The 23201-nt window shown below is 52.8% G+C and overlaps 8 protein-coding genes across 8 annotated transcripts; 4 read left to right on the top strand and 4 right to left on the bottom strand.

Moving 5' to 3' along the window:
• Positions 1 to 2395: 2395 nt before the first annotated feature.
• Positions 2396 to 3600, bottom strand: PpBr36_04163 (uncharacterized protein; the record flags this gene model as incomplete). The annotated part of the gene is made up of 3 exons (XM_029891327.1): positions 2396 to 2498; positions 2564 to 2707; positions 2789 to 3600. 3 exons carry the CDS (start codon positions 3598 to 3600, stop codon positions 2396 to 2398), a joined length of 1059 nt encoding a protein of 352 aa, XP_029750443.1.
• An 821-nt stretch (positions 3601 to 4421) lies between these two features.
• PpBr36_04164 (uncharacterized protein) lies at positions 4422 to 6473 on the top strand (the record flags this gene model as incomplete). The annotated part of the gene is made up of 3 exons (XM_029891328.1): positions 4422 to 5252; positions 5330 to 6316; positions 6393 to 6473. The coding sequence occupies 3 exons, from the start codon at positions 4422 to 4424 to the stop codon at positions 6471 to 6473; spliced, it is 1899 nt and encodes a 632-aa protein (XP_029750438.1).
• A 1009-nt stretch (positions 6474 to 7482) lies between these two features.
• On the top strand, positions 7483 to 11182 carry PpBr36_04165 (uncharacterized protein; the record flags this gene model as incomplete). The annotated part of the gene is made up of 2 exons (XM_029891329.1): positions 7483 to 7707; positions 7973 to 11182. The coding sequence occupies 2 exons, from the start codon at positions 7483 to 7485 to the stop codon at positions 11180 to 11182; spliced, it is 3435 nt and encodes a 1144-aa protein (XP_029750437.1).
• Positions 11183 to 11669: 487 nt separating this feature from the next.
• PpBr36_04166 (uncharacterized protein) lies at positions 11670 to 13185 on the bottom strand (the record flags this gene model as incomplete). The annotated part of the gene is made up of 3 exons (XM_029891330.1): positions 11670 to 11908; positions 12006 to 12895; positions 12977 to 13185. The coding sequence occupies 3 exons, from the start codon at positions 13183 to 13185 to the stop codon at positions 11670 to 11672; spliced, it is 1338 nt and encodes a 445-aa protein (XP_029750440.1).
• A 447-nt stretch (positions 13186 to 13632) lies between these two features.
• PpBr36_04167 (uncharacterized protein) lies at positions 13633 to 15903 on the top strand (the record flags this gene model as incomplete). Its single annotated transcript, XM_029891331.1, has 5 exons — positions 13633 to 13724; positions 13805 to 13847; positions 13929 to 15088; positions 15204 to 15370; positions 15446 to 15903. The coding sequence occupies 5 exons, from the start codon at positions 13633 to 13635 to the stop codon at positions 15901 to 15903; spliced, it is 1920 nt and encodes a 639-aa protein (XP_029750439.1).
• Positions 15904 to 16506: 603 nt separating this feature from the next.
• Positions 16507 to 18295, bottom strand: PpBr36_04168 (uncharacterized protein; the record flags this gene model as incomplete). Its single annotated transcript, XM_029891332.1, has 2 exons — positions 16507 to 17014; positions 17319 to 18295. 2 exons carry the CDS (start codon positions 18293 to 18295, stop codon positions 16507 to 16509), a joined length of 1485 nt encoding a protein of 494 aa, XP_029750436.1.
• A 1947-nt stretch (positions 18296 to 20242) lies between these two features.
• Positions 20243 to 22469, top strand: PpBr36_04169 (uncharacterized protein; the record flags this gene model as incomplete). The annotated part of the gene is made up of 2 exons (XM_029891333.1): positions 20243 to 21297; positions 21407 to 22469. 2 exons carry the CDS (start codon positions 20243 to 20245, stop codon positions 22467 to 22469), a joined length of 2118 nt encoding a protein of 705 aa, XP_029750435.1.
• PpBr36_04170 (uncharacterized protein) lies at positions 20962 to 22376 on the bottom strand (the record flags this gene model as incomplete). Its single annotated transcript, XM_029891334.1, has 3 exons — positions 20962 to 21239; positions 21386 to 21725; positions 21795 to 22376. Coding segments are annotated over 3 exons (1200 nt in total), but the record flags the coding sequence as incomplete, so codon positions are not given.
• Positions 22470 to 23201: the final 732 nt, after the last annotated feature.

Below are 23201 nucleotides of genomic sequence, written 5' to 3' on the forward strand. Positions count from 1 at the left end.
ATCGGGATTCTCTCGACACAACCAATAACTACTAATGTGCCCCATGTTTTGTGATGGTGGTTCAAATCGGTGTTATAGGTCGACGGTTGTGTCTCGTGCACAATTTCCCAGACCGAAGAAGAAAAGAAAAAGAATTCAGCTAAAATTAATAGGTGATTGAATCGTGTCCAGGGCCAGACCGAAGGGCATCCGATGCATACCTTCCTGGTCAGGAAAAACAACCTTGGTTCGCATCTAGATTGCCAGCCATCCCTTGTGTCAAACAAAAAGACATTTTTGACCGCAAGCTGATTCCAGGTCGCTAAAAAGTCTCCCCTTGCCCGCCTAATCGGTAATTCACATGAGATGACAAGCAGCCCGCTATCCATGCAAAGTACCTATTATTAATTTCTGCACTTCTTCGTCATTCGTACTGTAGAAAAATTTTCTCCGTCGCTATCTAGGTTGGGATATGGTGGGATTGCTTTGGTGAATTCTGCAAGGCTGACGTAATAGATGGAAGCAAAGTTTTTTGTTTCTTCATGTGTTTTATTCTCCTTTTATCTTTACCTTTTATTACATGTCTTCGGGCTTCACAAGAAAGAATGGGTTCGAGCACCCTCAAGCTTGGCGAGAGCACGGAGAGCACAGTATGATGCGGAACCTCTAGCAGGGCCTGGAACTAGATTTCACATCGCCTACTCATCAGTATGGTTTGGTCGAATTGTGGGTCGTTTTACACAGTAGCAGCCACAAAGTTGCTGGCTCCCTGTCGTTAAAGCAAATGCTAATCGATCATACCACATCCATGGTGCTATAACGTTACCCAGCACAACCATATGGGTTGGGGGATCCTTGATCTACGTACGGCATCAACGAACGGGTTTGCCCGTCGGTGACGCTGACTCTTTTATTTAGTTTTGTGTTTTTTATGTAATTTCATTTCTATTCATTATGATCGCTCGCAAGACTAACTTTCACCGTCGGACTAAATCCACAATAGTTTTTCGGGCCGCCCCAACCGTATACCACATAACGGATATCACGGAGCAAGGACAATTCCCTTTCTCTGCGACTTGGATATCGGGGAACCTGACGAACTGGCGGTGCCGGCATTGAATCTGCATCATCGCTTGGCGTTGTGCCAAGGAGTCCTAGGCGGGAGCAAAATAAACAAGTAAGCGTCCAGAAATATAAATTGGAAGCATGAATAAATGCGACTTGTGCCCCCTGCATTCAATGCTCACATTTCCCCATTCCTCTTGTCGAACCCCCGCTTGATCATTCCTACTCGTTGGAAAGGAATTACCACGAGGCGAGAAAACCGCGTCCCAAGCACCCACTTGATCTCGGGGCGTTTTTTTTCCCCTTCTTTCTTTCTAAAACAAAAGAAAACCCCGTCGTTTTATCCATTGTCTTTTTCGTCTTTTATGTAGTTCTGGGTGTTAATCCGAAGTGTTGTTGGCGCCAAGTGCTAATGGGCGCTTCTAGCCTTTCCAGACCGCGCTACCTGATCCGATTGTCGAGAATGTAGCATCCTCTGATCAATTGCATTTCTAATTTGACAGCTACATTTTCGTCATCTTTTTTTTTACTTCCACATCTGACTAACCACAGCTATTGATCTCGTGATGACTGTTGCACTGGTGATAGCAGTCGTAAGTAGTAATGGGATCAAGTCCCAAACAACAACGGACCGTAACCTTCTTTTGTTCAGGCCTGTTCATATTACTTAGCTAAACCGGGGTATTTCTATCTCAGATGGCCTTGGTCAAACTCGATCGCTGGACCCTCAGGCGAGATAGAAGTAGACGCTAGAAAGCCAAAGAACAATCTTGGGCTGCTGGGAAGTAAGCCTGTCAATCGACAATGGCCTTAAAAATGGGAGGGGAATAGTTTGCAGTCTTGATAGACAATGCCAAAGCACTAGTTGTCAAGCTTAGGACAAGACACAAGCCGAACAAAAGTGCTCACATGGCTGCGTGCAGTAGCTACAGCACCATTCGTCATTGCGACTGTTGCGGCTGTTGCGACTATCACGTCGGCTCTCTCCTGTCGTCGATACTTGTCTCAACTCAATATCCTTCCGACCAGGGGTTGACGGTTGGGAAAGTCTCCGCAGACTAATCACATCATGTGCCCCCTCTCTTGTTGCTACGTCCGGAGGTCCAGATTCGCTGCCCGAGCGACGATTGGCTACCAATGCCTCGTCCACCATGCTGCTTGTAACTTTGTATATACTTGTTGACGGCTCTGAAGCAGATCCTCTCGTAAGAGGTCTGGTTGATGCATTGATATTAGGTGAATGTTTAGAGGGTAAGTCGACGAATGTGATGTTTTTATGGATATGGGGTTGAGTCGAAACATGCGCAGACTCTACAGAACCGCTCGAGTTCTTATGCCCTGGAACGCGAGCCTACTTCGTCGTGGGCGGGATTGCATCATCGTCTCCGACATCGAGCATGCTACGCTTTGCCTTTACACCACCAGGTTCTGCAGTTACAGGTGGAAACCAAAGGCTGGGGTAATCACAAGTCAACATACATATCGGCGGCATTGAAGGCCAGTATTGAGTATGACTTACGGGAGCTTGTCTGTGTAAATTTCCATGTCCTTCTGCAAAAAGCAACAGAAGACTACCAGACTGATCTTGTCTCCCTGGTCCGACTCGAGGAACTTTCTTACTGCCGTTATGGCAGCGTTGGCAGCCCGTCTGCTTGGATATCCACTAAGTGCAGCGTTAAAAGCGTTAACCATCAAGATGCTCAAATCATTTCCGGTTGGGGCCGCTGTAATGTATGTTACTTACTAGACACCTGTGCTGATCGCCGGAAAAGCAATCGAGCTGCATCCGTTCTCGATGGCCAACTGCAAGCTCCTGGTGTAACAGCTAGACAGAAGCATTTCACACTTTTCCCTCTGGGTGTCGTTATAAACTGGACCCACGGCGTGGATAACCTTCTTACAGGGCAAGTCATAGGCACCCGTCACCTTGGCATCACCGGTTTCACAGCCACCTAGTGTTTTACACTCCTTCAACAGGCCCGGGCCGGCTGCACGGTGAATTGAGCCATCCACACCGCCACCGCCGAGCAGACTCTCGTTGGCAGCATTGACAATGGCGTCGACCATGAGCTTGGTGATGTCGCCATGGAAAAGGGCGATGCGATCATTAAAGCTCTTGTTTGGTGGTGCGGGCTTGGTGAGATCGCAGCTCACCGTCTTTGCCATCTCGAGCCCTTCGGCCTGGAACTTGAGTTCCTTCTCCTGGAATAAATGTGTCAAATTTCTCGATCGCAGCTTGGCCTCTGTCACAGGGCCCTTCTTGAGGATGGAATGGTGCGGTGTTGCTCCTGACGCCATCGTGCGGAAATTGAAGAGCGATGCTGCTGTCGACTTGGAGGGGATTTTGATAACTAATTCAAAGATAGCAGAATACTCCGGCAGTTTTCCAAATAAGCGATTGCGAAAAGAAAGCGATAGAGCCAAAGATGTTCTGGTGACGTTGAGAATGCTGAACCTGGTGGTGTGAAAGGGAGCTCGACAGCGAAAGCGGGGAACCCCAACTTGACACAATAGGGGACTTTGCCGAGCAATTGCCTGGCAGCAGACGCTTATCATGCCTGAGTACTTGCGGGTAAGGAACTATGTAGAATATGTAGAACACAGGCGAGTCTAGAGCAATTCAAGGAGGCTGGGGAGTATCACAAGGAAGCTTTAATAGTGCATATGCCGAGGAAACCTTCTTTGTGCAGACGACAAGTTCACAAATCAACAGTCTCAAAGGAAAGAAGGACGGATTTTGGATGACGAGATGGATGTTACAGTTCTGCAGCATGCACCGAAGCTTGACCCTGGAAACCCAGATGTTAAGTCATAGCAGAGGTACAAGCTCCTGGAGCGGGGCCACCCTACCCCTGGACGGTACTGTATTTATGACGTTCTCTCTTGGCTGTCAACTGAACGTGCTATGTACGAAATACAGTACACAGTGGGGCACACTAAGCTAAGAGCTACGAGACGATATGTTGGACGGGAAATATATACCTCATGTCAGAGAAAATTACTACCTATTGCAATAGAGGCACGTGTCAGCGCTTCAGGTTGCGAGTGATTTCCTTCATGCCTTGGGGGAGGACAATGAAATAGATGACAATGGAATGTAGTAGTAGGTAGCAGTGGCAGTAGCTTCTGTCTGCGTTGATGCGGTGTAGTCAATGAATGGGCTTATCTAATCGCACCTGTTAATGCGACCCCGCCATAACTTTTGACTCACCCCACCACGCGTCAAAAGAGATCGCGGCTCTCTGTCAGCAAAGATGCTCAATTGACGATTTGACGATCAACACTGCATTTTAAGTAGATGAGACTCTGGCTACTCTCTGTGGTTAACATCCTACTCTGAAAGAACACCAACTTACCCTTTGTCGCCCTCCTCCATCATGGCGGACGCAATCACCGAGGGGGCAGCCAAGCTCCAGCTGGACGAGGAGACAGGCGAGATGGTCTCCAAGGGAGAGCTGAAAAAGCGTATGCAGAAGAGAGCCAAGAAAGCCGCCCAAGCAAAGGCCAAAGAGGCCACCCAATCCATCGCCGGCGATGTAGAGAAGAAGGCGCCTGCAAAACCTGCACCCAAGGCCGACGAGGTGGTCATTGATGCCGATGCCATGTTTAAACAGGGTTTCCTGGACGAAGTCTTCCGCAACCGCCCTATGAAGCCCGTCTTCACTCGATTTCCTCCCGAACCCAACGGATTCCTTCACATAGGTCACGCCAAGGCTATCGCTATTAACTTCGGATTTGCGAGGTACCACGGCGGCCAATGCTATCTGCGTTACGACGACACGAACCCCGAAAAAGAGGAGGAAAAATATTTTACATCCATCGAGTCTATGGTCCGTTGGCTGGGCTTCTCGCCGTACAAGATTACCTACTCGAGTGACAATTTCGACAAGCTCTATGAGCTGGCTGAGAAACTGATCAACCTTGGAAAGGCCTATGTATGCAAGTGCGACGACGCAGAGATCAAGCTCCAGCGCGGTGGCGAGAAGGGCAAGTCACCGAGGTACCGCTGTGCCCATGCCGACCAGACTCCCGAGGACAACCTGGCTCAGTTCCGCGACATGCGTGACGGAAAGTACAAGGAGCGGGAGGCATTCTTGCGCATGAAGCAAGACATTACCGATGGCAACCCTCAGATGTGGGACTTGGCCGCTTACCGTGTCAAGAAGGCCGAGCACCACAGAACAGGAGACAAGTGGAAGATCTATCCGGTAAGTTTGTACACCCCCACTTTGTTTTACACTGCTATCTATGATTGAGACTGGTCTAACAAGCCTGTGTTAATTAGACGTACGATTTCACCCACTGCTTGTGCGATTCATTTGAGGGTATTACCCACTCCCTTTGCACGACCGAGTTCATCCAATCGCGCCAGAGCTACGAGTGGCTGAACACAACCCTCGGGGTATACGAGCCTCAGCAGCGCGAATATGGCAGGCTGGGCCTCGGCGGCACGGTGCTCTCAAAACGCAAAATTCTTAAGCTTGTCGAGCTTGGTCATGTTCGCGAGTGGGACGACCCCAGACTCTATACTCTGACGGCAATCAAGAGACGTGGTGTTCCACCCGGAGCCATCCTCGAATTTGTCAACGAGCTTGGCGTCACCACGGCCGCAACTGTCATTCAGATCAAGCGGTTTGAGCAGACGATTCGTCGATACCTCGAACGCACTGTGCCCCGGTTGATGATGGTTCTGGATCCACTACGTGTGGTGATTGACGATGCCGACGACCTCGACGGCAAACCTCTTTCAATACCATTCTCTTCCAAGGTTCCCGAGATGGGTTCTCACGACTTGAAGTTCACCAAGACAGTCTACATTGACAGGTCAGATTTCCGAGAGGTGGACAGCAAAGACTACTTCCGCTTGGCTCCCGGCAAGCCCGTAGGTCTGCTGAATGTTCCGTATCCCATCAAGGTGAAGTCATTCAGCAAAGACGAGGCATCGGGCAAAATAACAGAAGTTCGGGCTGAATTCGATCGCGAGAAGAAAAAGCCCAAGGCCTATATTCAGTGGGTACCTGAGGGTTCTCGTAAAGTTGAGGCACGTGTGTATAATCCATTGTTCAAATCGGAGAACCCAGACTCCGTGGAGGGGGGCTTCTTGGCGGATATCAACCCGGACAGTCAGATCATATACCCAGATGCGCTCCTGGAGAGCGGATTCGAAGAGGTCAGACGGCGCGCACCTTGGCCTGAAGCGGCCGGCGAGAGCGAGTTGGGCAAGGGAGGACCGGAGAGTGTCCGGTTCCAGGCCACTAGAGTGGCCTACTTTGTGAGTAAAATCACGCGATTCTTTGGCTGCATCTTCAAAAATCATCTCTAACAAATAGTCTAACCGCTTCTTCCAGGCCATGGACTCCGACAGTACTGAGGACAAGATTGTTCTCAATCGTATCGTGTCCCTCAAAGAAGACGCTGGCAAGAACTAATTCGATGGTTGCGTCGAAGTGAGGGGTTGGTGTATATTACATCGGCAGATATTTGCACCAATACTCGAAACCATCACCCAACCTGAGCTGCTCCGGAGTCGTTTTTGATCTTGATGTTTTATGATTGATACCATAGAAATTCGCGAGGACACCTCACATTGGGGGCCTATTTTAGAGATATCGGTGTCTGATGTCTACTTGAAACTAGACATGGAATTGATTTAGCATCTCGCCGATCCCTTTCAGCCTGAAGATATGTCTCGGCAACAATTGAACCAGACAAGCCCAAAAGAGTGAGAGAAAGAGAGAAGAAGAAGAAGAAGAAGGGGAGAAAAAAAACTAACTCATGCCATATACTACAGTTCCTAAGGCAATGAGCGACTCACATCCATCTAATCGTGCATATGACAGGGACCAAGCAATGCGACCTTGCGCCCCCTGCAGCCCTGATGGCGGGGACACATGCACTTCAATAAGGTTGTGGTCTGGAGCGACAGGGGTATGATACATCAACCTGACAACAGAGTTTCTGTCTCCTGTCTTCCACCCCGACAGTATTAGAAGCCCTCGTGGGCGTCTGCAGCTGATGGTCATCAGCCACAGGAGTTGTGCTCATCTCATCACACGGCGAAACCAAACTCCTCACCGTTGCCGTGTCTTTGGATGAGAATTTGGCCTGCACGCGTCCGTCTGCAGTGCTTTCTGTCGTAAATCCAGTCTGCCTTGTATCCCACTGTTGCTCTTGTTTGGCCTGATCTTTCGTCGAGTGATTGAATCACACAACACAAGGCCTTCGGTAACTAGGAGGAAGGTAACAAAAAGTCAGTACAAACATGAAAATATACGGGCAAGTGCAAGCCGTTGTTCTTATGGCCCTTGGAATCTGATGGAAAATCCGCGAGGAACGCTTTGGACTCCTTTCTCTTTCCTATCGTTTAACCTGATCTTCTGTACTGTTGTCGATCTTCAAACTTTCGTGCCTTGACTGATGTAAAGATCTAGATGACGAATGATTGAGCACAAGAGGTACCCCTCTATCGCCGAAGTGCTTGCCCCCGGTGGTCTCGCGTCGTTGGCTGCTGGCGAGTTTCAACGCATATGCTTGGCAACTGAACCGAGCGAGCTGTCGAGAGGAATAGCCGCAGCGCTTCCGATCAAGTTCGTGCTTGGACCAGCCATCCCCGTCTTCTGCTGTAAAGGCTGGGAAGAACTCTCCTCTTTCCTCTTACGAGCTGTCAAACTTTAACATTCTAGTTGAAGGTCTACCTAAAAGATCCGATTTACCTTCGATCTGTGTATCAGTCTGCTTACTGTGATACACACCGTGGTTGTTGCGTTTTGGACCATACGGATCCGAGTTCAAGGTCAAAATTGGTGGGAGGAACCAAAGCTCCTCGCCAAATACAGGAATGCGGCATTTGAAGTAGTGGACAGGCACCGCCTGAGCCTCGTCAAAAAAAGAGAAAAAAAAAAAAAAAAAAACTTCTTTGTCATTTAAGATTCATTGGCTTGTGCTGCACACTGTTTCGGGTGCTTTCTTTTTGGTATGGTCAACTCCGCCCGCCAACGCAACCATGCAGGGCGAGCATAGACAATTGGGTATGGCAAAGCAGAGTCGGGCGGCGGCCGCGAGGCTGGAGTGGCAAGAACACCAACGGGATCAGGGGAGACTGTTGACGGGTAAAAAGAATCCCGGGAGCTTACCGGGGGAGAGACCTCATGCCGTCCCTCAACAATCGTTCAACACGCCACGGCAAGAGCAGAGGATTGGCCATACGTCATCAGGCACCACGTCAACCGAGTCTCTGAGTCCATCGAACTCTGCATCGCATGGGGGTCTGCGACACATGCAGCGGCAGGATGGGGGCTATGGTGCAGAGGAGCTGTCGGCGGCGCAGCTTAACGGCACTCGTTCTGCTTCGGGGAGCACGGGTTCAGATAAGAGGCCCGAGATTGTCCACGCCAGGCTGTCGTGGATTCCCAAGTATATGAGGAGGCTTGTGCTTGTCTCTTTCATTGGGTCACTGGGTCTGGTCATGGCATTGCTGGAATACATACTAAGCGTCTCAAACAAACATATGGGACTCGGTCCAGTCGATGGCTCAAGGTACCTATGGCAGATGGCACCTCCAGCCGTCCTGTTGATCATCGCGGGATTCTGGCAGCGCTTTGAGTACCAGGCGCGAAGCACCGCGCCTTGGCTGCGCATGTACAAGGGGCCGGCAGATGCCGAGAGAACAGTGCTGCTGGACTACGTGTCTATGACCAGACCGTCCGTGGTTTTACGCGCGATTCAAAACAAGGACTGGATCGTAGCGGCCGCGGTAGTCATGTCGATGCTGCTATGGACCGCAATAATCATTTCCACCGGCGCCATAACAACGGTACTGGTCACCATGACCGACAGCAATGTCAATGTCACGTTGACGAGACAGTTTGCAGTCGACGGCGGTGGGCTTGCTCAAAACAACAGCCTCGTCACCGCGGCGTCCAAAGCTACTTCCCTGCTCGAGGTTGCGGCGTTTCAGCTAGGTGAGCTTACGACATACCCCGACGGCGCGACAAATTGGTTCGCACACGAGACGTTCAGCACAAACAACTTGGCGCCTGGGGCCCAACTGACGGCTCCGGTCCATGCCTTGTTTCCCAACCTCACCTGCGAAAAGGCGTCGCTGTCGGTAAACAGCGTGTCGCTGAACGAACAGGAGCAAGTCGTCAACACGACGTTGATAGCGCCTGGCTGCGCCGTTGAGTTCACAATTAATGGGACCGGGCTGGCGTCAAATAGAGGATCAGGCAGCCCTACGTACTTTCTCCGCTCAGGAACGGGTGGCTGCTACGGTTCAACCGACCGTCAAGACCAGCGCATCGTCGTGGCGTTTGGCGTCGCAAACCTCCGCAACAGTAGCGATATTGACTACGAACGATTCGTGTCATCGACAGCTGCGGTGACTCTGTCTACACCATTAATATGTCGGCCGGGCTACACGATGCGTTCAATAGATCTGGTCAGAAGCTCCAGCCGAACGATACGAATCAGGCTTGGGTCGTCGGCTCCAGCATTGCCGAACCTTCCGGGGGTTCACCCTTGGGATCTCGCAGCTGGGATGTTCAAATCGTACCAGCCGGACGTGCGGGAAGTTGCATACCTTCTCGACCGAGTAGCGGAAACCGATGCCTCGGGCTATCCGGGGTTCCAGCCGGCCCGCGTTATGATCGACGCCTATGTTCACTTTGCCCTTGGTTTCAGAATGGGCGAGAGTGGATCCCTGGAAGCAGCCGAAGAGTTTCTGGATTCGGAAAAGTTGGAGAACCTGGTTTCCAACTACTATCGTCACCACGCGTCGTTGGTGGCATACACACTCCTACTTCGCTCCCCGACCAGAGAGAACTCAACCGTCACGGGGATATCGGTCAGCCGGTTCGAGAGGATAGGTGCCAACTCTGCCGGCGTACATTCCGTCGTCGCTTTTGTGGTTGCCGCGATGACCGTTGCCTTTTTTCTCTTCTTCCTTATCCCGACCGAGGGCTTCCTGCCGAGGAACCCCAACACGCTGATAGACACGGCTGCGCTCCTGGTGCACAGCAAGGTTTTTTTACACAACGTCCGCGGGACTGGCGGCGCCGACAGCAAGATGCTCTACGGCAGGCTGTCCATGGCCTACTTTTACACGGGCATCGAGGCCTACGAGCGCGACTTTGTGTCCGAAAACGAGGGTTACTTCAAGGTCTTGGGCGGTCCGCTGCCTCCGACCACACGTGCGCCAGAGTACTTTGAGTCCCGTGGAGGGTCGTGGGCGCCACCCAGAGGGGTTTCTAGCACCTACCGCGCGCTGAGCCTGTCAGTGACGCTGACGTTTATCGTCTTGCTCGAGGTCATGTTCAGGATATCCTCCACCAACGGCGGACTGTGTGAAATGAATGATGAGCCCTGGGCCCAGCTTTTCTGGACGGTGCTACCGGCTGCCGTGGCGGTCGGCCTCACTTTCTACATCGGGCTTGTGGACAAGGCCATTCGCGCACTGGCACCCTTTATGGAGCTGACATGGGGCAGGGGCACCTTCAGGACCATGAGAGTCAGCTACCTGGACGGTTCCACCCCGCGCGTGCTGTACCACGCAATCGTCGGCCGCAACATGCCAGTCGTCCTGTCGACCCTGTCGTGGATCGCGGCGGCGCTGCTCCCCGTCGTGGTGGCGGCGACCTTTGACACGAGGGCCGTGGCGCTGCAGTCGACGGACCCGACGGAGCAGAACCAGCGCCGGATGCGGCAGGACGAGGCGGCGACGCGGCTCCTGCAGGTGCTGCTCGTGCTCGTGCTCGTCGGCAGCACGGCGCTGTGGTGCCTGACCCCGCGCCGCCGGATCGGCATCCTGCCGAGGCTGCACTCCGAGTCCCCGCTGAGCTTCGCCAGCATCGCGGCCATGCTGGCCGACGGCAACGTGGTCGGGATGCTGGGCCGCGGCGCCGAATGGAAAACGCTGCGAGAGCTCGAGCTCATGTTCCGCGACGGCCTGCACGTCACGATGCGGTTCCGGCTCGGCTGGGACGAGGCCAGGGGCAGGACCAAGAGGAAGCAGGACGCGTTTGGCATCTCTGCCATCCGGACCGGAGGCTGGGGAGGTGGGGAAAGCGTGGGGCTGGGCATGCAGGCCAGGGTTGGGTATTGGCAAAAGGCGTGTGTCAGAGATTGGGGGTGGAGGCCGTGATGGGATGACTGTGGATGACATTAATTCGGGATGGATGGGATGGGATGCATGGCGTTTTTGATTCTCCTTCAGTGTTGCTCAACGGCTATGGTGCATGCTTTAATGATGGCTATGACTGTTCCTTTGTACCACTAGGCATACAAATGCCTCTACAGCTTTTGTTTTACCATTCATCTGTTTCATTACTTAGTAGTATCACGATCTCCTCTGGAATGAATTTTCATGGTCTTTGAAGACCTTCATTCTTGATTTATTTCTCAGCCTCGCTGCTGCTAATGACTTTAGGAATTGTGCCTCGTGACAGCATGGTCAACGAATCGACTGTTCGAAGGCTCTGCTGGCTGAAAAGATTGATCTTCCAAACTTCATCCAGGCTCAGTGCTTCCCAGCCAGGCTGCACTATTCAAAGGAATCCGCCAACAAAAGCCACATGGGCTTTTTGGGCAATTTTGCAACTGATTATACTTCTTTCGTCCCGCCGTTTATCCTATATCTCCTCTCTTTGCTGCTTCATTTGACACTCTCTTTCTGTCTCTAGTTTTCCCAGGTTTGCTTTTGCTTTTTTCTCCACACCCTTCCACCTAACCTCCTCTCTTCCCGGCATGACATACCACTTTCGACTGGAGGTCCTAACTTTTTTCGTCTCCTTGTTAATATTCAGGGTCTTCTTCTTGAATTGCTCGGTAGACATGGCTTGTTCGTCTTTATTCTTAGGATCGGGAACAACTATTGGGAAAGCGCATGAAATGAGTGTCATGCTCAGCGACCAACCTTGGAGGATAGGAATAGAAATAAGAAACCGAAAATTAATTCTTGTGCTCACCTCTCATGCTGCCTGAGGAAACGATCAGATCCAGCGTTGGATCCCGTTTGCGACAATGCGTGTGGTGAAATGCTATGTAGTGCAGTCTTGCAAAGTCCTTGTACAAGGGATTGTCCACGAACCAGCAGCTCCCGCCGGACATGTTGCAGCCGTCTGGGGAGGGACACTGCAGCACCAGCATCTTTCCAGAATTTTCAGGATATTCAAAAACAAAAGGCCGGAGCTTGACGTTGATCGCCTCCACCTCACGCACGAATATGAATTTCCCCTCTGGGATGACATCGCCGTCGCTCGTCGCATATGTTTTGGGCTGAGACTCCTCCACCTTCACTTTCTTTCGCTTTGGGGCTTTGGAAGGGGCAGTGGTCGCAGGGTGCTTGTTAGGGCTCTTCTTTGTCTCTTTTGTATCCATCTCGCTGTCGGAAGCAATGACGGCATCTTCCAAGTATTCCGAACCCTCGGCGTCGGAAGAGCTCTCTTCTTCGCTATCGTCATTTTTGACGCCAGGATGGGAGTTTGTGTCGACAAAACTGCCAGGCTCGTCGCGGTCTGGGCTGTCTCGCAGCGTGGATTCGAGTGCTTTCGCCGCCTTGTCATTGTTGTCAGGCGAGGTCGCCACCCCATTCGAGAGCGCGCTCTTCTTGGCTTTGACCTTGATCAACTTCGTGCCCGTGGCTGCTGTGCTGGCAACGTTTGAGACTTGGGGTGATGCACCTTGGGGTCGCGCCATTCCTTGTAGCTCGGTGCCCTTGATCTTGTTGTAGAAGTCCGTGAGGGCGATGATTTCGCGCTTCTGGGTGGCGACAGTTTGCCGCTCGGCAGCAAGCTGTTGCTCCAGCTTTTTGGCCTTTGCCTCGCTTCTCTCTAGATCCACTTTGACCGTCGTGAGCCTAGATGATTACAGTTTGGTAATGTCAGCGCTCAACCCCCCCACTCCTGAGTCCTGACCCCGGAGGAGGAGTAGGACTTACGTCTGGCCCTTGGGCGGGACATCATAACACACAAATGTACGTGCGCCTGTGTCGTCGTCGCAGTCGAAATATGCCGGCGTTTCGTCATCACGTCTGACGTAGCTGAGAAGCTCGGCTGCAAGTACGTGGATCTTGTTTTGGCATATTGTGAGCGGGTCGTCTGGTCCAGGTTGGCGGATCCTGGCCATTTCTTGGTCCTGGTGTGACATGATGGCCAGTCTTCTTGTGTTGGGACCACTTGATTGTTGAAGAAGTAAAAAGGAAAGGAATAAGTGAGGCTGAAGTTGATGAGATGATGGCGTAGTGAGACGAGTGAACTGGAGTCGGTCCAGTGGCCAGAATTTGATATGAAGTGTATGCAAGATACAAGCTGATATCTGAGCAAAAAGTAAGATTTTATGAGAATACAATGCTCCTGAAAGTAAGGAGCCCCGCCTCAAGCCTCTTTTTGTCGGGCCTTGATCCAGAATTCTGATTTCCCCCTGGCAAAGAAGGGTGTGGATGCAAATGCTCCAGCTCACCTTGCGTTACCGAGACCAAACACACCTGACATTCACAGCCTCACCGTTTCTTTCAATTTTCTTGGCTTTTTGCTCATTGATTGCTCACATTACTTTGCAGCTACCAAGAATTGTCAAACGCTGCCGGCTCCAAAGATGCAGCGTAACAAAGCTGCCAAGCGCCCGAAGCTCGACCCAGACGCGAAAGTGCTGGCGAAAAGCACTGATCAACAAAAGCTGAAGCCTATGTGAGTTTTGAATATACCAAAACCCCAGATTTCGATACCTGGCCTGGGCTAATTGTATTTATCTTACCTACCTTGTGCAGCCATATCGGCATTGATCATGGCACGACGTATACTCGAGTGAGGGTGAGTGTCGTTCCGCTCTATCCTCCTTGTCGTGTTCCCGTTAGCTCCAAGTAGCTAACCTGGACTCCTACTGCTCAACAGGTTTACTCCCCTAACTGGTCCAAAGAAATGCGGGCCGATATCGTCAAAGAAAGTCACATGCATACAGCTGAGCTCGATGCCACCCACGGCGTGGAGAGCCATTATGACACCTTTCCGGACTTCCCAGCCTTCATATGCCCTGAAAGAGACCCGCCCCTCTCCGGGTTTGCCGCAGAAAGGAAGCCCGATCGTATCCCGCTGAAGACGGCTGCTCTTCTGCTCGACCAGTCAAAAGACGTTGATACAAACAAACCCCGGCAGAGCCTGTTGAAAAAGATACCCTGCGGAAGGCATCTCCTGAAACACAAGCACGAAGAGAAATTCCACAGGCTTATTGAACGTCTTTGGAAAGAGCACTTCCTCAACATTCGAAAGCGGATCGACGTATACTGCGATTTCAAATACAGCCCGGTTTCGCTCACGCTGTCCATGCCCAACTGGATGAACGACGAAAGGGTAGACAAGATCTACGAGTCCATCATAGCCGACGTATTTAGTGACATCATACCAGCTTCGGGCATCGAATTCATCGGCGAGGCGCAGGGCATGGTCAGATGCATACACAAGGAGTTCATCGAGGAGAAGTCCCGCCTCTCCGTCGAGATCGGCAACCGTCACCATATCCTAGTCATTGACATCGGAGGCAGCGCCATGAACGGCGCCCTGTGTCAAATCGCAAGGGACGACAGCAACGCTGATGCCATTACTCACTGCGTCGAGGTCGACAGCTTCGGCTGTCCTGGCGGCAGTGAGCTGTGGCACATGCAGATCGGGGACGTCATCGCCAGCAAGGAGGGATACAACGTCGCAAGCGAGGATTTGCAGAAGCTTATGCAGCGATTCCGGCAGCTGCAGGGAAGTTACGAGGACCCTTCCAAGGCCATCCTCGTCGACGTCAATGATCGCAATTATCATCTTTCAAACACTCAAGCTAAAGAGTCCTGGCGCAAATCTTTCAAAGATCCGATCGAAATGATCGAGAGGAAGGTTGACGAGGCTGTCGAACGAGTTGGAGATGCGGACCTGATGGTGATCTTTTCGGGTGGCTCTTTGAAGCTTGCGTATCTCCAGAACCTGATCAGAGGTTACATGAAAAACAACCACCCAAACGTTCCTCTCAACTTTATTCAGACGAGAGACGATGTCACTATTGCAGACAAGTGAGTGGATATGCACTCGCGCCCCGTACACTCACAAAAGAACATTGACAGACGGACAGACCCTAGACGCAGTCAAGTTCCAAGACAAAAGCTAACAAAAAGCGATGACATATAGCACCGGCCTCATCGCCCGTGGGTGTGCTTATGCGAGGACATTCAAGAGACCTGTACTCGAGGTGCTCGATCGCATGGCTCTTGGCGTACAAGACGGCTCGCCCATCAAACATGGCAGCAATGAGTGGCACTGGTTGGGAGATGTCAAAGTGCTGCATCACAAGGCAAGTTGACACGCCTGGAATCACAATCCTGACCGCAGCCTCCGGCAGGCTGGCTGACCAGAAGCTGAACAGAACCTAGCTGCCGGCGTCACGGGCTCGTGCACACTCAACAGGCGCACCGCGATCAAGAAGATCGGGCTCAGGATCATCGCGGACCCCCAGTTCCAAAGCCTGCGCGCCGGCGACGAAGTGCTCAACTTCCAAAACTGTTACGACCTATACTCGGTCCCTGCGTCGGATCTCGAGACCCCAGGCGAATACACCTTCCAGGTTTCCCGCATCGCACCTCTGCTCATCGACGAGAGGCACAAGCTCAAGCTGGATCTCGAATGCGTCTATCTCGACAAAGGCCAGGGCATCGCCATGCGCAAGACGCGGAGCTACATGCTGCCGCTGTACTTCCACATCGGTACCTGCTGCGTGCTGCCCAAGGAGGACGAGGTGGAGATTTCGGACTGGGTCTATGCGTTGGCACAACCTCAGCCGATCAAGGTCTTTGATGAGAATCTGATTTTCATTGATCAAGGGGAGATTTGATTTCATGCCGCGTTCTGCTGGCAGGTTGTGTTTTGATTTATTGCTGATGCTGGTGCTTCAAGAAGCTCGAGATGCTGAGCTGAACAGGCCATGGTATTTGGTTCATGAGCCCTGTTATCGTTCAGCGGTGGCCTATGGACGCGGGAGCTGGGTATTTTGAGGGCTCTTCTATCTATCGTACATAGATTTAGGGCGAATCTGAGCAGCCTCCAGGATTGTCTACGGGGCCTTCGACATGTACAAAATTCGAGCCCGCAGAGCGTTTGTTAATTAATTGGCAACAGAATAAACATGTTCTCTCATATTACTCGCTAAACAAAAAGAAAAAAAAAAGAAGAAAAAAACGGTGCATATAGTAGTCTAAGTGGTACTGCCATCTGAGTGGCACAAGGTATGGAAGCTAGTATACATGGTAGTGCAGAGTAGTAGGTGCAAATCGTGGATATTCTAGGGAGTCATTATCAAGCAGTCACTTCGACTACTCTAGTCCTTCTTATTGGTAGGTAGGTAGGTAGGTATGTCGGTAGGTTAAAATAGCCTTACCCAGTAAAGCTGTACGACTCCCCTCAATCTTTATTCCGGTTCTCTGCGGCTCTGCCTAGGTCATGACCCCTGCGCAAGACGCTTCATAGATTCTACCTCGGCAAAACTCACCCCGCGCTCCATCTCCAACCCCTTCGCAGCAAGAGCGGCAAACTTCCTCGCGAGATTGGCATCCCCAGCCATGTCGTGGATGCGCGCAGCGAGCATCCAGGCCCCGGCAATCTTGCTCTCCAGCCGCTCCGCCTCGTACAGCCGCACCAGCTCCTCGGCCGTCGCGACATTCTTTTGGGCCCCGCCGCCAGAAAAACCACTGTTCACCGCCCGCGCCAAGCTCTCCTCGAGCTTCTTGATGCGTCGGATCCGCCTCTCGGACGCGGCGGCCTGCCCCGCCGACAGGCTGCAGTGTGCGCAGCCGCAGACGAAGCCGAGCGACGAGCGCGTGCGGGCCTGGCGGTCCCGGGCGGGGTCCATCTGGTCGACGTAGGAGATGGTGAGCTCCTCGCCGGGCTGGATGTCGCGCACAGCGTGCGTGCGGTGGACGAGGTTGTTGTCGATGTGGAAAACCATGCTGGGAGCGTTGTTTTGATGTTAGCTGGTGCAGCCTGCCGGTTGGGGATATGCGTTTATGGCACTGTCACATGTCTGTTGACTTTGGATAAAAACATGACCGTTGCGACGAGCTTGCAGCAGTAGGGCTCAGTTGTGCGATTGGATGGAAGATTAAACCATAAAAGTCATCCCCCCTGCGGCCCTCTGGATTAAGCTTGCATCGTGCGCAAATTTGGCATGAGAGAAAGAGAGAGAACAAAAAAAAAAAGGCTATACATGGGAGGAAAAAAAAAAAGAAAAAAGAAAAGAAACAAAAAGCTTACTTGGGCCTGCAATCGTGGTTCAACCTCGACACGTTTGGAAAGTTACCGTAATGAAAGCCATCTTTGGGGTCGTCGCCGACGCCGGACAGGGCCATCTGGAACGAATTGGTAAACAGTTTATCCATGATAGCCATGGCGCCCTGGAAATCGCCCTGCCCTCCCTGAGCCATGAAAGACTTGCGCGTCGCGGGCGTCATTTTGGACACGGCGAGCTCCAGGGCGGGAAAGTAGATGTCGGTCGGCTCCTCCAGGGCCAGTTTGTGGATCAGGATCGCCGGCGTTTCGGCCATGACCAGCTCGCCCCTGGCGATGGGCCGCTTTGCGACAAGGCCCAGGCCCTTTCCGGGGATGGACTGCGCCCTGAAGGGTTTGTCTCTGCCATGTTTGCCCTTCTGGCTTGTCGTCGCCGTGTCGGGGCGAAGCGCCTTGACCCGTTTGCTGTTGGCCTTGGTCGTGACCAGCACGATGCCGCCGTTGCCGAAATTGGGGTTCGCAAAAACACAATATCCGCCGACGCAGCCGTGCGGACCACCCCAACTCTGCGCTACTGCTGCTGCTGCTCCTGCTGCTGCTGCTGCTTCTGCTGCTTCTGCTGCTTCTGCTGCTTCTGCTGCTTCTGCTGCTTCTGCTGCTTCTGCTGCTTCTGCTGCTTCTGCTGCTTCTGCTGCTTCTGCTGCTTCTGCTGCTTCTGCTGCTTCTGCTGCTTCTGCTGCTTCTGCTGCTTCTGCTGCTTCTGCTGCCGCTGCCACCGCGGCTTCTGCTGCAGGATCGGGCTGTGCTGGAGCTCCAGGAGGGTTAGGTGTTTTTTGGGCGGCGGGGTAGCCCGAAATAGCGCGGGGACATGTTGGCAACAGCAAACTGTAGAGGCCACCTTCGCGCGGACAGGCGGCGGTAGTTTCGAATTCGACGGCGGCAATTGGCGTGAAGAATGCAGCCACCGCCACAGGCGCAAGCAGAGAAAATGATGGGCCCTTCATGGCTGCTTGGTTCAGACTCTAAAAGAGCATTGCTCGATTTTTTTTTTTTTTTTTTTTTTTCCTATTTTCCGGATGGCGAGACTTCTTTGACAGGCCAGCTGGTCCAAGTGTGTGTAATTTTTTCAAACCTGGGGGAGAGATAGATTGATGCTTTACGTAAGGTAGCCCATGAGTAGGGACCTGATTTTGTCTTGCTTTTCTTTTTCTTCTTTTCTCTACAGTAAAAAAAAAACACGATGCCAATGCCACCGTCAAGGTCCAACCGTTGCAACCTGTTTCAGTCGCAGTCATTTTCTGGGGTCGGGCCGTTGTTTCCGGCTCGGCACCTAGCAGGCAGCAAATCTCACAAAAACTCAATTAAGTGGCACCTTTTAAACCACATGGTCCTGCGTTTGTTGCAGGCCCTGGACGTTCTGCAACAGCAAACCAAGAAAACAATCAACAGTGAAGTTGCGGTTGTGACAGCTTTGATGGAAACATGTTGATTAATTACAGCAGACAAAGTGTTCTCGATCCCGTCCGTCACATGCGTTTGGACCCTTCGAAACAGTTGTGGATCAGAACCTCTACGGTTCCTTTTCCGCACGTCAGGCGAGCCTGACAACGAGACCCGCGACAAACACTTCAGACTGATCTCTTCACGCGACAAGCTGTCTCCTCCAGCGCAACCGACCGGCCGATGACGATGGGAGCGAAAAAAAAGAGAGAAAAAAAAACACGCCACCTTTATTATTGATCTGAGAGGGAAAAACATCTATCCTGCGGCTCATACCCGTAACTGATTGAAAATGGTCGACGGATTGCACGAGGCAATCGGCGCACCTACTAATTTTAGCCGTGATTGCATGGCAGTACGATGCTTGTTGCTGACATCGTTGGCAGGGTTGGGAGAGATCTGCTAGTCTAGTGTAGAACTAGGTTTACATGCGCTAGTTGTCTAGACTCTACCGGCTCCCATCGTGACCGACGGCAGCAGAAGGATTCGCAATCATGTTGCCAAGTGGCAGAGCGCTAATCAGGGGCTGAAGGGCCATGATGCTACTTTCTCCAGAACTCCGTTGTGAAGCGACCGCCATTCACTGACGCTCGACCTGAGGGGAAAAAAAAAAAAAAAAAAAAAAAAAAACGATTTTGCTCGCCAGCACATAAGCTTTTCTCAGGGCTATCAGTCCGATCGCCAAAGATATGGAGGTCGCAGCTCCAGAGGCACCTAGACCAGCAATCCCTGGCCGACTTGCCAGCTTTGCTCATCCAACATTGGTCCAACCACACCATTCACTGACTCGAAGCTTGGCCTGATCCTTTGATTGTTCACTCCAAGCCCTGGCCAAAGTATTATACAAAAGGCAGATGGATGTTGGGGTTGACGTCAGTCGTCCATTCTGCCGACCCATTTTTTCGCCAACGACTGGCGTAGACCCTTTTGTCTTTGCAATCGTTCAGACCCGACTGAACATGCCCCCAGGGTTCCTCAGGATTGCCATGTGCTGTTCAAAAAGTGACGAGTCTTCAGCTGGCTTGCGCTACTGCTGATGTTCGGAAGATAAGCCAACTCTACTAACACGTGATAAGCATTTGTACACGCAAGTAAAGAGTATCTAGCGCGAGCCCTGTAAGGCCCAGCAAAGCTCCCAAGTCTATGTGGTTTCCATCTCATTTCTGCCTAGCCGCCTTGCAGGAAGTCTACTTTGCCCTGCATCCTGAAGAGCAGCCAACCACGGGATTCGGCCGATGCGTTTAAGATTTAAGACAAAACCCAACACCTGACCTGGAATGAAAGGCCGTCTGATGGCTGCTCAACTGTAACAATTATATTTTAAGAAGAAGAAAAAAAAAACGCGAATGTTGCGCCGCTGGGGGTTTCAAGTGCCCTCAGTGTCCTTGTTATTGTTGTCAACTTTATCAACTTGAAAAGCAGCCGTCGCGCGCTGCCTCTGTCCCACAGCAATGTCGGTAGAAACAGCAGCAGAAGCCATGGCGGACGTCATCATCATCGGCGCCGGCCCCTCTGGCCTTTGCGCTGCCAAGACGTTCCTCCAGCTGCAGCCCAATGCCACGGTGACCATCCTGGAGGCTGGGCCGTCCCTGGGTGGTGTCTGGGCCACGGAGCGCCTCTTCCCGACCCTCAAGACCAACAACCTCGCGGGCAACTTTGATTTTAGCGATTTTCCAATGACGCCGGAGCGGTTCGACGTCCGCCCGGGACAGCACATCTCGGGCGAGTCCATGAACGCGTATTTCAAGGCCTACGCAGAGCACTTCCAGCTCACGGCCAGGATACGGTACAACGCCAAGGTCATAGAGGTCCGGAGGCCGGCGGAGGGGGAAGGGTGGCTGGTGGAGGTGGAGGACCCCAGCAAGCCGCACGACAACGACGACGACGACGACGACGACGAGCAACAGCAGCAGCAGCAGCAGCATCTCCAGCCCTGGACGGAGACGCTGCGGTGCAGGAAGCTGATCGTCGCCACGGGCGTGAACCCCAAGCCTCGGATCGCCGAGATGCGGGGCGCGGCCGACTTCAAGGGGCCCATTATCCACTCGTCCGAAATGGGGCCTCAGTTCGAAGCCGTCTTCAACGGCGGCCGAGACAAAGAAGGCGACGGCGCGCGGCGGAAAAAGTCAATCTGCGTCATCGGCGGCAGCAAGTCGTCGTACGACGCCGCCTACCTGGCGTGCGTGACGGGCCACCAGGTCGACTGGGTCATCCGCGAGACGGGCCGCGGGCCGTCGTGGATCATGCCGTCCTGGGCGAGGATGGGCCCGTTCAAGCTCGTGAGGGAGAGGCTGGCCAGGGTCCGGTTCATATCCTTCATGTCGCCTTGGGCGTTTGACGACTTTTCGGGCGTCGGTTGGCTGCGGGAGGCGGTGCACGGAACGGCGGCGGGGAGGTTCGTCAAGGGCAAGTTTTGGAAGCTGATGCATTTCACCACGGCGGTGCAGACTGGGTTCAAGGGCAAGTCTCCCCATATGGTTTTGGAGCCGGAGCATAGTCCGTTCTGGTAAGTTGTAAAACCCCCCCCCCCCCCCAGCACAGATGATGCTGCTGCTGCTGCTGCTCGTTGCTTGTTGCACATGTGCGTTGCTTACAAACGTTGTACTTGTTTCCAGGTACGGAACAGCAACCGGCATCGACAACTACGACCTGAGCATTCACAAGTTTGTAGATTCCGGACAAATCAGGGTCCACAGGGACGACGTATCCCACCTTTCCGACCACAAAGTGCACCTCTCCCGCGGTCAGGAGCTCCAAGTAGACGCCATAATAGCCGCGACCGGGTACTGGGCCAAGCCAGCCATAAACTTCACGCCCGAGAGCACACACTCGGGCCTGGGCGTGCCCTCCATCTCGCTCAGCCAATCGCAGCAGCTCCACTGGCGCAGGCTCGACGCGGCCAGCGACGCCAAGCTCGGGGCACGGTTCCCGGAGCTGATCAAGGGCCCACAGGACAAAAAGTCAAAATCCTCCTCCCCTGGGCGGTGGTCAAAGAGCAGCAACGGCAGCAGTAGCAGCAGCAGCAAAAAAGCCCCGGCGGCTCGCCCCGCCCTCTACAAGCTCGGGTCCGCGGACCACGGGATCCCGTACAGCCCCTGGCGCCTTTACCGCGGCATCGCCCCTCCCGGCCTCGCGGCGACGGGCGACCGGTCGCTCGCCTTCGTCGGCATCCACAACAACCTGAGCAACCTGACGCGGCTCGAGGTGCAGAGCCTCTGGGCGGCGTCGTACCTGCTCGGCCACGCGCTCGACGACCCGAACCTGGACGGGTCGCCGCGGTCCGCCAAGGCCATCTTCGAGGACGCGGCGCTGCTGCAGCGCTGGTCGCAGCGCCGCGCCCCGCTCGGCCACGGCCGGTCCTTCCCCGATATGGTCTTCGACCAGCTCCCCTACTGGGACCTGCTGCTGCACGACCTGGGCCTGCCGACCGCGCGCAAGGGCAGCCTGTGGAGGGAGCTGTTTGAGCCATACACCCAGCAGGACTACAGCGGCCTCGTGGAGGAGTACCTGGCCAAGGGGCCCGGGGCACCGGAGGAGACTACGCCGCGCAGGGCCGTCTGCGAGTCGCGCGAGGAGCCGAACCCCCTGGCGTACGGCTTGAGGGTTGTGCAATGGGCGGGGCTGGCGTCTATGACACTGTGGTTCTTTTATTGGGTTTTGGTGGTGAGGCAGTTTTGAGACCGGGTAGTGCTTGCAAATCAAACTGCAAAGCCCTCCCCCGGGGGGTGTCGTGGTAGATGAACATGCCCTACTTATCGCGGGCAGCGGAGATGTTTTGTGTTCTCTGCAGAGTGCCGAGCTTAATCCTATCAACTTTCCTGTGTCAGTACCGAAGCAACCTTTTTTTTTTTTTTTTTCATTTTCGCACCGAATATATACAACCTTGGACCAATACTTGATGTGCAATTGCGTAAGGGAGATTCTTTTAGTGGTTTCTTTTCTTTTTTTTTTCCCCCATCTTCTCGATAAGGTTTGGTTGTATCCTGCAGTGGCAACCACCGAGTAAGGGTTTCACCTTCAAAAAAGGTACAACCCTGGTTAAACATTCTTCGTCCTTCTAGAGAGTCTATAGTTTACTACGAAGTAACTGACGCAAGCCCTTCTTTCCTGCAGCCAACACCTTTGCGTCCAGAAAAGTTAGTCATCGCAAGGATGGGGGTATAATTGTACAAAGCCGTGTGTCAGAACGCTACAAGTCACTCGATCTACTGTCGCACGCCGGCTCATCCTGGCCTTTCGTCAAATGTCAAGGGTGCGAATACCCATACAAGGTTGAATGCTCTCCAAGATATCCGCCTCGGCAATTTTGACCAAAAATAGCCTTAAAACGGCTCAGGGAAATGTGGCGATTTCTTTTTTTTTTTTTTTTTTTTTTTTTTTTTTTTTTTTTTTTTTTTTTTTTTTTTTTTT

This window comes from Pyricularia pennisetigena, chromosome 6, assembly GCF_004337985.1.
Source record: "Pyricularia pennisetigena strain Br36 chromosome 6, whole genome shotgun sequence".
NCBI lineage: Eukaryota > Fungi > Ascomycota > Sordariomycetes > Magnaporthales > Pyriculariaceae > Pyricularia > Pyricularia pennisetigena.